The sequence below is a fragment of the Nuphar pumila genome, chromosome 13, assembly GCF_984573655.1.
Source record: "Nuphar pumila chromosome 13, dmNupPumi1.hap1.1, whole genome shotgun sequence".
NCBI classification, from domain to species: domain Eukaryota; kingdom Viridiplantae; phylum Streptophyta; class Magnoliopsida; order Nymphaeales; family Nymphaeaceae; genus Nuphar; species Nuphar pumila.
This window is the reverse complement of record NC_143261.1, coordinates 95,742,054-95,755,417: the sequence shown is the minus strand read 5'-3', so window position 1 is coordinate 95,755,417 and position 13,364 is coordinate 95,742,054. Positions and strand designations below refer to the sequence as shown.

General features: G+C 35.6%; 1 protein-coding gene across 1 annotated transcript; it reads left to right on the top strand.

The window, feature by feature from the left end:
* The first annotated feature begins 256 nt into the window (after positions 1-256).
* Positions 257-820, top strand: LOC149819306 (zinc finger protein 7-like). Its single transcript, XM_089986377.1, has one exon. It carries the CDS (start codon positions 257-259, stop codon positions 818-820), a length of 564 nt encoding a protein of 187 aa, XP_089842503.1.
* The last annotated feature ends 12,544 nt before the right edge of the window (positions 821-13,364 follow it).

Below are 13,364 nucleotides of genomic sequence, written 5' to 3'. Positions count from 1 at the left end.
TTATATATAAACAGAGGCATATATAGAGGCAGACCTTCACCTCCCTGCTTTACAGAGTAAAGAAGGAAAAAGCCAATGAAAGGATTGTTTATGGCCCATTATCCAAGCTCCCCACATTCTTCAATCCAAGAAACAGAAGCGGTTATTTGATTCCTTCCATGGTTTTTCAATCTGTTCCCAGTTAAGCTTTTTTCTTCTACACCAGTATAGAAAAACTTTGTGTAGACCACTCTTTTTTGTTTACTATTGCTCAAGCATGGCAGATGAGGAAAAGAGTGAGTCAACCAATGAAGTTTCTGACAACTCAAGTGGAGGGAAAAGGTTCTTCCCCTGCCTTTTCTGTTCTAAGAAGTTTTCTAGTTCACAAGCCTTGGGTGGTCATCAAAATGCACACAAGAAGGAGAGGACAGCAGCAAAGCAGGCACAAAGAGCAGCTGATTACAGACTTTACGGCCTATCCTCCCCACCTGTGATTTTTGCTCCAAACCTTGGTGTCTTGAGTCCTTCCTTCTACATCAATGCTCATTCTGGGAATCATGGTGTCCCTCCAAGTGGGCACTTTGCTTCTCAATTATTTGATAGGTTTGGATCCCAGGGAGCCCCTAGGTTTGACAGCCCTTACAGGGAGGCACCATGCTTTGGGTATGATGATGCAAGTTTCTTGAATTGGCAGAGGGGTTACAGGGACAGGGTGGTGAATGAGGGGGAGTTTCCATCAGAGGGGCCCTCAAGGAAGAAGACCCAATTTTTGGGGATTGATGATGGGGCCCCTGGTTCTTCTGGCAGTGACCAAAAGCTGGACCTGTCATTGCATTTGTAGAAGTTAAAGGTCATCAAGTTTGCAGCATGGCAGATCACAATTTTATTGTTAAAGGTTCTACTTATGTTCTTTTCTCTTCTGTTGGGAACTTGGGATGTTAGTTTTTGATGTTGGGTATGTGTTAGTGATAAGTTTTTAAGTTTTCCAAATTTCTTCATGGCCTTCTATGTATGAACTATGAAGACATGCTTAGCCAATTTAGTAACTTTTTTCTCTGTCACATTTTTTTCCTTTGATCCATGGTTGAAGCTTAAAAGGATTTCCTATAAAAACTTTTTTTATATCTTATATGAACAAACTACACCCGGGATCAGAAACCTAACCGTGTTGATCTTAGCTTGCCATAGCTATGGTCTCTATTCTTGTGGCAAAAAACTCTTTGAGTGTCTCCCTCAACACCAAGGAGTCTCCTGCTTTGCCTTGTTAAAGGGGGCGATCGCATTGAGACTGGAACTCCAGCCTGAGACCGTGTAGGCAATCTCTTGGGGTCAATTTCTTATAAAAACTTAAATTGCATGTGGGGCATGAAGTATGAACCAATATGTTCTTATTTCTTTTCCTTCTTCGGTTGGTTGACAAGTTCCATTTATTACTATTAAATTGCTTCATCAAATTTTGCTTTCCATTCCTATCAATTTCTAAGTGCACTTCTCCTGTTGCAGTTATATTGAGTTCAAATATTAAAAAAAATGTAGTATTCAGGCAAGAGTCGGTGAACAAATTAATGATTCCTTCTTTATTTTAGGAGATTTTTAATATTCTACTAAGCTTCAAAGGAAACAGCATCACTTGTGAGTTGTACTTTTGCCTCTTTGGCTGAACACACACTCTTTATCATTTTCACAAATTCTTCACATGTTCAAAGACAATTTTGATTATTAATGGGAAAAAAGATTAACTTGTAAGCTTGAAAAGAATAAAGCCTATTTCTAGAAGTCACGGGCTTTATTTGGATAATAGGACTTGTACCATTGAGCAGCAAATGGTAAAAAAGGCTGCTTGTGATTTCATTTGATGTCCTTTTGGTGGTAACCCTTCAATTCAAGGCGAGTTGATGCTGTTGATTCAAATACTGGACAGAAGAATCGCCAACTTTGCTTTTTTGCATCCTATGTTTACCTCTATAGAGTATAGGTAGGTTGGCTGGTGGGACACGGAAAGAAGTTAAAGTACCTAAATCTTATAACTTAAATTACATTTCCTTTTGTTATTTAAAAATGTGAAAATGGCAAAGTTGGGGAGAATCTGACGGTTGAATTTGAGAGAATCTTTGAGGTTCATTTTCTGACTCAGATATGAGTTCAAAATAACAATGCAATAAATTGATGATGTATAGAAAATTTCGAAATTTATGAAGATAGGGATTCAAAACAAGAATAAGCCAATTATATATTAAAAATTTATTTGGTTGGTGAAGATAGTAAAAACATTACAACATTCTTCTTAGCTTAGGAGTACAACTAGCTGCTAGCATAGCCCATAGCGCCATTTTTTTGGAAGCCAAACAAGGCTAGAGTTCTCAAAAACGTGAGCGTGTACTTGACTGCATCTTATAATTTAGGGGAAATATTGGCTACTCTTGCTAGTACCATATTTTGTAGCAAAAAATTGTAGGTGTAAATTTTATTTTCTCATTCTGACCTGTATAGATGAGTTTAGTATGGTCCATTTCATGATGAGTGGGGTGTCTGTTATATAAAAAAAAAAGAACTATTCTTATTTTTGGAAATTATGGTCTTTATTTGGATAATAGGACTTGTACCATTGATCGCAAAATTTTAAACCCTGTGGCTGACTTTGGTGCCTTTTTAGAGATAACCCTTCAATTCATGGCGAGTTGATCCTGTTACATCAAATCCTCGACAGGATAATCGCCAACTAGAGTGGTTTTGACATAAAAAAACATGATTTTCTGAAATTTTGGTGTATTATCAACCGCTGATTTTTGCCGCTTTTAAAAGACTGCTTATACTGTATGGGCTTAGAAGCGAAGGCCCCCACGACCTAGCTCGGGTAATCACAAAAGTGCACAAGCATATACAATGCAATTTGATAACCTAAAAAGCATGTTTTTAACTAAATGAACTGTATAAACATATCTGTAGGGATTGGTTTTAAAAAAATCCAGAAAATGTGAAAATCCATTAATTTATACTAGAGAATAAGATGTAGTGGAGGGCATCAAATATTAACCCTATAGCTGTTTATGCTCACTCCAGTTAAACTAGGGTTACCTCCATCCATTTTAGAAATCAGTAATAACTTTTGGGCCCATTCATGCCATATAAATGATGGGATGTGTTGATTAAATTTCCTTGTTACTGTATAAGAACAGCTGGAGAATCAGTCTTTTGCGCAACCAACCAAAGAACAAAGAAATAGGAATAGAGTATTGTTATACAAACAGCAAGAATCTGAATTTGTGTTACTTTAATCTCACCTTCAAAGGTAGGGTTAGGGTGTGGACCATGGGACCATTCCCAAGTGATTATTTAGCCTAGATGCTACCTCATAAAAAGGACTTTGTGTTTGGTTTGCCAAGTTAACCAGATTCTACACTTAATATGTCCAGAAACAAAGGAGTAATTAACAAAAAAAAAAAGGCTTTGGCATGAGTGATCTGTATTGTTTAGAATGCACTGAAAGCCAGTCAAGTTTTCCAAGTGGTCCAATTGAACTCACAATAAACTACAAGCAAGATTAGGATGAGTGAATGACAGAGGAAATAAAATGGCTATTAATACAACTAGGGAATCACAATTTGGTATCTTAAACAAAGAGGGTAAGTGAAGCAGCTGATGGCTGAGGGAGTTGTAAATTAGTATGCTTATAAGTAGACAGACCAACAATGACATCCTTCAGTTGTCACAAATCTTGTTATTGGGATTTTCTCTGTGAGGGCTGGAAATCTCATAATATATAATGTTTTTTTGAGAAAAATCTTGGAAATTATCATGGCATGTATAAATTCTGAAAGTATAAAAATACGAGGAAAATACAATTATAAAATTCTTTAAAAAATGCTAGTCCTGGGGGCAAGGGGTAAGCCCACAGACTTTTACGCTGCCAGGTCAGCGACCGGCAGGCAAAGTCAGTGCAGCTAGGTCTCTGATCCAGGAGGTGGTTTCTCTTTGTAAATATCAAGAAAAAAAAATGATAATATTAGAATAAAAATACGATGTTTTTTTTTTATCTATGTGACATTTTGAAACTAACATACTTTTTGGATGCTATATTGGCTTTTGAATATGGATGCCGCACAAAGTTAATCTGAGTGAGATTTCTTCTATCTGAGTTCAAACTAAATACATGCACTGTTATCAAACTTTTCATGACAATTGTTTCTTCAATGTGTCATTACACAGTGACAAACGTTTTTTTTCCGGCAAAATCTCATTTTTCAAAAAACGCGTGAGAAATTGAAAAAAAATCATAAATCTCGCTTTTTTTGGCAAATTCTCGGCAATAAAAACATAAATTGAAAAATATAAAAAGTAAATTTTATAATAAATTATTAATAAAAATTATTTAAAAATAAAAATACATGGTTTTTTCATGATAAATAGCCGTTTAAAACATAAATATTATGTTTAAATTGCGGTATTTATGTTTTTTTATGAATCTCACAATATTTTGAAAATTCTTGCGAGAAATTGCCGTATTAAACTTTCAGGCAATTTCTCGCGATATTATCGCGAGATTTTTCATAAATCTCGTGATATTAATTTGTCACTATGTACACAGCATTGTCAAATGTGCAAACCATTTTATGAAATGGCCGACTGCGAATTTTATTGTATAAAACGGAAATCCCTAGTGAAAAATAGGTAGCAACTTATCATTTAACTAGTCGTCCTTTTATCTAGAAGTGTCAACCGGTCTGGTTTGGTTCGGACTCAGGCGAAACCAGACTTGAACCAGATTTTTTAGTATAGTATCGGGTCCACTATAAGAAAAACCATACTTAGACCCGATAAGCACTACATGAACCAAACCTGGACCATACTGGGTAAAATCAAAACCCATGCAGGGATGAAAGCGAGGATGAAAGGTAGAATTTTGAGATGGGAAGGGGGTAGAGACAACCCCGCATCCGCCCCGGTCCACAGACATCCCTGTTACCGGGACATGAAGATGTTTATGCTTTTTACTTTATCTTGTCTTTCAATCAATTTATAAAACTGTTTCTTAGTTTATGTTTTTCTCGGTCTTCTCCTTATTCCTTTCTTAATGGCAAATCTATTTCATTCAAATAATTTCACTTCATTCCTAATGCATTTGCCTCATCTAGTCTATCAAAACCTGAGAAATTGATTAAATCGAGTCAACTCCGAAGCTTCCTACCAAACTTTTGTTTTGGCAAAGTGATGAAAATTAAGGGTGTCACCCGATCTTGACCCATACCATCCTATAGGGTTAGGGTTTGGTATAAAGAAGGTGTCTGATTAACTATCTGAGTCGGACCTATGAGGCCCGGTGATTAAATGGGTCGGGTATGGTTTGTGAAATTTTATATATGCCAAAACCGGGTCTGACCTGAGCTCCAAATAAGATCCACAAATTTTCAATATAAAAAGCTCAAAGAATATTATTTTGCCAAGTATGGACTGGGTCTTGTTTGTGTAATTTTTATTGGATATAGGTATGTTTTTCTTATAAAAAAACCAGTCAAACCCCAATCTGGATTCAATAATTACAGCACTTAGTCGGATCCAATTCGGACACACCCACTTTAGGGGCGTCCGAGTTGACACCCCTGTGGAAACTCCAACCTAAGTAGTCTAAAAGGAGATATATATATATATATATATATATATATATATATATATATATAGAGAGAGAGAGAGAGAGAACCGAATATATTAGGCTCCATTTCTCGTTCTACCCCATTCTGCCCTATAACTCTTGGATCATGTTTTTTGACGAAAAAACATGTTTTTACAAGACCAAAAAACTGGTACCTTCATAGCCATTGATTTTGGATCATCGGAAAAACCTATACACAGGTCAGATTCCGGTGATCCAAAAGTTGGTTTGTACTAAACAAAACCTATAGATCACATCTATTGCGTTAGACGTGAGAAAAAATACATAAAAGTATTATTTTTAAATAAGCCTAATGAGACCTAACTAAAAAGGGGGCTCAAGGAACACATTACTCGTGTTTATATATATATATATATATATATATATATATATATATATATATATATATATATATATATATATAAAAAGAGAGATAAATGTATAGCTGCTCACTCATTAGGTGCTCAAACAAAAGTCACTCACGTTGAGCGTCCATAGCATGATGGACGTTCAACGTAAGTTTTGCGCAAAAAGACTTTTGTTGGCGCTATTTTAGTGCTAGTAAAAGTCTAAAAATATTGGTTTAGACTTTTACTAGTGCTATTTTAGCATCAATAAAAGTATTTTTGCGTAAAACTCATGTTGAACATCCATCATGCCGCATGTTGGACGCTCAACGTGAATGACCTTCGTTTGAGTACCTACGAGGGAGCAACTATCAATTTACACACACACACACACACACACACACACACACACACATATATATATATATATATATATATATATATATATATATATATATATATATATATATATATATATAAAGAAATGCGTAGCTGTGCAACCATTAGGTGCACAACTACAGCGAGATAATGTTGGTCATCCATCACACTGAAATGGTCCAAAAAATACACAAAAATTGTTTTTTTGCGTATTTGGGGGGTTTAGCAACGGTTCTGGACTGCCGCTAAAGGTCCCAATTTTGCTGGAACCTTTAGCGGCAGTTGAAACTGCAGCTAACGCCCCCAAGGGATGCACATGACATTTTTAAAAAGGGGCCTTAGCGACAGTCCAAAACCACAGCTAGATGTTTTTTTTGTGCAAAAAAGACATTTTAGAGTTTGTTGTGGGGATTCCACTAAGAGTCCAACACTCCCACGATGGATGCTTAGCAACAATCCACTCGACTTGTGCTCCTAGTGATTGCTCTCTTACACGTCACTCAAAAAAATGATTGTATTGTACAACAAAAATGATGCATTTTCATAAAAACTCTACAATTTTAAAAATCTGCCCAATATCCAAAATCGCAACTATTCAACTATAAAATAACATTTTCACCCTTCGCACAAGTGAATTTCCTTCATATATGTGAACTTCTCTATCAAATATCCAAATATATGAATTTTCTCCTTTATTTGAGAATTTCCTCACACACATTTGTAAATTTTGTCATAAAATATGGGAATATGGGAATATGTGACTATCCTCTCAAATATGATTTTTTTTTCCTAAAATTGCACTAAATTTTGTGATTTTCCCTCCAAATATGCCCTCCAAAAGTGTCGCTAAAGGCCCATCGCACTTTTGAAATTTCAAGTTTTTTCAACAAACTCTTTTTTACCAAAAATTGAATAAGGGGCATGAAGATATCCACCAATGTGTGAGGACATTCACAAATGTGTGGAATAATATTTGCATATTTTGGAGAAAATCAACAAATATACAAGAAAATTCGTATATTTGGATATTTAAGAGAAAAGTTCACATATCTGTAAGAAATTTGCATGTGTAAAGGATGAAAAGATTATTTTGCAGTTGAAAAGTGCAATTTTGGATATCGGGTGAATTTCAAAAAAATTAGGATTTTTTGAAAAATACATCATATTTATCGTATAGTATGGACATTTTTTTTATCTATATATAGGGTAGTGGAAAGCTACCCGATTGCATCCCTATCATATGGTACCTGATTGCTTGAGACTATCAATTTTCATTATTTTTTCAAAATTTTGACCTTCCATATGTATTTAGCATGACTGATTTACTATAAATTGACACTTGGATCATTTGATTCCAATGTATGGATAGGTTTTTATAAGGTTAAAAAATCACCGGTTTATAATTTTCATAATTTTTTTAGGCTTCAAATACCATTTTTTTCATCCAAAATGCATCATCCAAGTGTCAATTTCTAGTAAATTAATCATGCAGAACACATCTATAAGGTCAGAATTTAAAAAAACATCAAAAAAATTGCCATATATATATATATATATATATATATATATATATATATATATATATATATATATATATATAGAGAGAGAGAGAGAGAGAGAGAGAGAGAGAGAGAAAATGAAGACTTATCTATTGATTATAACTTGGGGAATCCAAAATATTATTTCAAGAAACGCAACCCACCCTTATTAGTGTTGGATCCTGGTACAGATCCAATGTGGCTAATGTAACTCATATGTTAGATCCAAGTAATGGATCTGAAATATGGATCTATGTAATTAGATCCAATGTTCCAAAGTAGTGAGTTAGTAATCCAATAATCCACTTGAGTAGTGGGTCATTGAGATATGAACCACCAAGATAGTGGTAGGTCCACTCCATATTAGATTTCAAGCATATTTGGGAATCCAATGAGTTGGTTATGGCTGGATAATGGCTACCTAGGGGAGGATAAATATTTCAGCCCCTGCCTCTGCAGGAAACACGGATATCGAAGAATCCCCCTTGAAGCAGGTCGTTTACAAAAATTTCCCATCTTCTTTTCTTCTCTTCGCTTTTGTGCACACCACGGTCCTAATTTCATCGATGGTATCAGAGCCAAGTTTTGTGTGCACAGTTCCTCTATGTCGATCGCCGATTAGAGTCAGAGATTGATGCAGAGGAAGGTGGAGTTGTCGAAGGCCGACATCGTTGTTGGCATAGGGGCAATAAAGCACCCCTCTGTTAGATAGTCGTCAGACTCCAACAATCCCTACTGACAGAGATAGAGGAGGAGGAAACCCCTACAGCAAGTTTGCCTATTGTAGGAGTCAGCGTTGGCAGAGCCACCGAATAAGTGATTTTGGGTAGGAGGCTAAAAAAAGAAAAAAAATCAAAAGAAAACCCCATGTGATTGCGATCACTACAAGATAGAGTTCACTGGAGCCGACCTTAGACGCCTGACTCACATGGTTCATGGGCGAGTTTACAGCGAACACCATCATTGACGTGTTATGCCACCATTTTTTGTTCATCAATCACCCTGATATTGTTCATTGGTGAACCGTGGTGTTCCAGTATGCTCTATGAAAACTGAGTCATAGAAGGTAATCTTCATCCCCGTATGCTTCATCGCTACTGGGAGAGAGAGGTCGATTGTGACTGTGAAGATCCAAAGTGTGTTCAAGGGGTTCGTTGTGAGGAAGAACGTTAGGAAGATCGCTCGGGTTGTGGCCGAGGTGGACAAGCTAGCACAGGCCATCTTGACGACAGAGACAACGAGGCTCCTTCAGGATCCCAAGGAGCGGTTGAGGATGAACAAGTTGTTGATGTTTATACTCTTCTAGCTCGACTCGATTCGCGGGGTCGACTCCGGGGTGAGGGATCTCTAGAAAGCTGTAATCCAGAAGGTCAACTTGTTGCAAGAGTCGGTGACGTGATTTCGACGTGAGAGGCAGACATAAAGGAGATACCTGACGCAATTCATGGTGACAAAGCTGACGAGAAATTGTGTACCCATCAAGATGTTGTTGATAAAACCCTAAATGAGCTGGAAGACGGAGATAGACACGAGGTTGAAGGCACAATCAAGCAAACCCCAGAAAATCAAGATCAAAGCAATCTCGGGTGTGATCCTGCTGTAGGAACCCTGGCAGAACACAATCCCATCAAATCAGCTCACGATCGCGAAGATCTACAATGATTAAACGCCGATCTTATGGAAGAAACCCTAGATATATAAAAGAACGACAAAAAGGAGGGTGTTTCTATCTGCGAGAGAGCACTCGTAAAGTAGGACGATGACTCAGTGCACTGAGACGTAGAGAAAACCCTAGAATCACATAATTCAGTGGAGTGCGAGGTCCTCAGAGAGGAGGGTGGCGACGGGCGAGGCGATGCCATGGGACCACAGCACGGCTCCGACTGACTGACCGTTGGGAGGTGGTGGTGATTCCCCCCTTCATCTAGTGGTGGAAATGCTTCCACCGGATGGGCCGAAAACTGGTGGTGGCCCCTCTATCGTTGGATGGTTGTGCCGAAGGTGGCATGGATGCCACCCCCTTTCCTGTTCATATGATTTCTTTTTTTTTCATAAGAGGGAGAAACCCTAAGGCTCCTCCCCTTTTACGGGAGTAAGTAAATAAAAAAATGAGTGAAGACAAAAAAAAGGGAAAAAAAAGTGGATCTACGTTACTTTTCTTTTAAGAAAGTAGTTCAGTTATTCTTTACTTAGTGGATTTATAAAAAATTTCATATTACATTTTAAGGCCTCTATTATTTTTTCTGAATAGAGGCGCTATTTCAAGAATTTTCATAAACAGGCATATATCCTCTAGTTAATATCCGAGATAGGGATGTGTCTTCTAGTTTGTTTAGAACAACTCTTAATCTTTCTAAGATTACAGAAAATCACCTGGAGTTTTCTGTTTAACTCAAAGATTTCTGGATATTATATTTTTGATTATTGATTTTACCTAGAACTGTTTTTGACTTTTTTAAATTTTGCATAAAAGTGCTTTTGGTTAGAGAAATACCTTTCAAAACTTTATCCAGACAGGTTTGAATGTAGATTTGATCAACTTGGTACAAGTAGTTTCTTATAAACTTGGTTGGATCCAGTAAATTTCCTTTGGACCCAGTTATAATCTGCTTTGTATCTCTACCCTGATATGGGAGAGGTTTTTTACAAGCATCTGACATGAATCCAAAAATATTTGCATATTATTTTTTATATGCTTTAATATTTTGTTCATGTTTTAGATCATATTATATTTTGATCTAGTATGCGTTTTTTATTTTTTCAGTTTTATATGGATCAAGTATGATGGGACCAGGATTAGTTGGATCTAAAGTTTGGGTCAAGATTGGATCTAATCAGATATGTGGATCTAGTAAGGTGACACAAATTTTGGTTTGATCCAATAAAATATTTTGGATCTGGTTGAATCTATATAGATCTAGATAGATCAAAATAAGAATAAGATCAAATTGATCGAGTATAGATCCAATTGAATGAGTTTAATCTAGGCAATATTATTGGATCTTGTTGAACTTCAATGGATCTAAATAGATCCATTTTGAAATTTTTTTTACTCAAAACTCATAGTATCATATGTACCCAGTTATGGTTTGATGCATAGATAGTCTCTTATTGAATGAATCTAATGTTGGATCGAGATAGTATAATTCTCGAATATATATATATATATATATATATATATATATCATCAGAAATATTATATGAATCTAGATTGTATCTGAGTTTTATATTGGATCTGGATAGTATTAGGCGAGATATTTGGACCTAATAATGACATATATTTTGTATGAGTCTTTGTTTGACCTAGATAGAGCAAGAGAAGTAGAATGTTGAATGTGTAATCTGGATCTATTTGCATTTGAAATATATGATTATCGATATGGCTTTGGATTATGGTCAAATCCTGTGTAATCCATGGTTTTATTTAAGCTTGTATGGAGATCCATTTCAATAGTTGGATATGGGCTCCTATAGATTCAATAAATTTGGATATATATATATATATATATAGTAGGATTTGTAAAGGATTTGAACTTAAATGTTCAAGCTTGTGATTTGATTAAAGCCTTGAAATTGGTTTTCATGAGATAATTTTTATTGAATATGATTTTTTGGTGCATATCCAAATTAAATTTGAATATAAAGATTTATGATTTACTTCATGATGAAAAATTAACCTAGTTTGTGAGTATCCTCATGATGATGATATATCATGAAGGGAAAGTCCAACTAGTATATGTAAAACCTCATGATGTCATAGTTTAATGTAAATATTACTTAAGTGCAATGCATTAGAATATTAAGAGTTGAATTATAATTTTACACATGTATGTGAGAATATTTTGTATATAATAATAAATAATCATTATAAATAATACCCCCTATGGTATGCTTGTATAAATGTATGAAGAGATTTTGTTTTCATGCTTTAGAAAATTATATATGAAATACTACATGGTGTTTGTGAGTGACATTTATAACTATTTGGATCTAGATATACTGATCTAAAATGATCAGGTGATGATTAACATGTGATAATGCACGTGAAAAATTAGAGTATAAACTATGAGAAAAGTTTTGAAAGTGGGTGTAATTGCTATATTTTGATAATTCATGAATTTATGAATTAATAAATTTTATAGTACTCTACTAAAGTGCATGATTATGGTATAGTCATGGAAGAGTCATAACCCCATATCTATGTGAGACACACATTATATTGTATTCATTTTTTTTAAAACTATAGACTGCATGACTCAGTATGCAGTGGATGGTGAATACTTGAAATAAATTATTACATATTAAAGGTTATGATAAAATTTATGACATGATGGAAAAAATAACCTCATAATAGAGACATATCGTAAAGGAGAAATCCAATTAACGTATGTAAAACCTCATAATGTGATATAGTTATGAGTATGATACATAATGTACCGATTATGATACAATATGGGTGTACGCCTAATTTGACCAAGTGAAAGATGTTGGATCCTAGTATGGATCCAGTGTGGCCAATGGGTCTCACATGGAACCCATATGTTAGATACGAAGTTGGATTCAAGTAGTGGATTTGAAACATGGATCTAGGTAATTAGATTCAATGATCCAAAGTAGTCGGCTAGGAATCCAATGACCCACTTGAGTAGTGGGTCATTGAGATATAAACTACCAAGATAGTGTTGGGCCCACTTCACATTGAATTCCCAGTATGTTTGGGAATCCAATGAATTGGTTATGGCTATGTAACTGTCACAAGAAAGGATTCTCAGCCCCTGCCTCTGCAAGAAACACAAATACAGATAACTCAATAATCACATTAAGTAATCCCCCCTAAGCAAGCCGTTTACAAAAAAAATTTATCTTCTTTTCGTCTCTCAACTTCTATCCTCCTCCTTTTTGCACACCACAGTCCTAATTTCATCAATTAGTACTATTAATAAGCTAGTTATACATGCCTCTCACTGGCTTCAATGTACTTTGTATATTTAGGGAAATGCTGGACCACCGCCATTGACTTAGGCTTAGGGTTGGAAACCCATTACCAAATCCAAATCCAAATCACATTGGCTTCCTATCCTCTGCATCTAAATTTACTTGAAAAACAATTCAATCCAATATGGATATGGAAATTTTCAGATTGATGACGCACTGGAATTTGGAAACCCTTTTACCATATCCGACTGTTAATCTACTTGGGATCTGTGACTTCCTACTGAATCCAAATTAACGGAATTGGTGCCAACCAGACGCCTGTCTTCATCCCATATAGTTGATGTTGCTAGTTTGATACGGTTTAATATGAAAGATGACCAAGTTCATGAACTCCTCCTCTTTCTATAATTAAGGCATATGTTAATGTTAGAGTTTATGACTAATATCAGAGGTGTACGTAGGAATTACTGAAAGCAGCACTTTAACAAAGTACGACTAAATTGAGGGTCACCTTCCTGCCAGAAAGGTGGAAAATTCTTC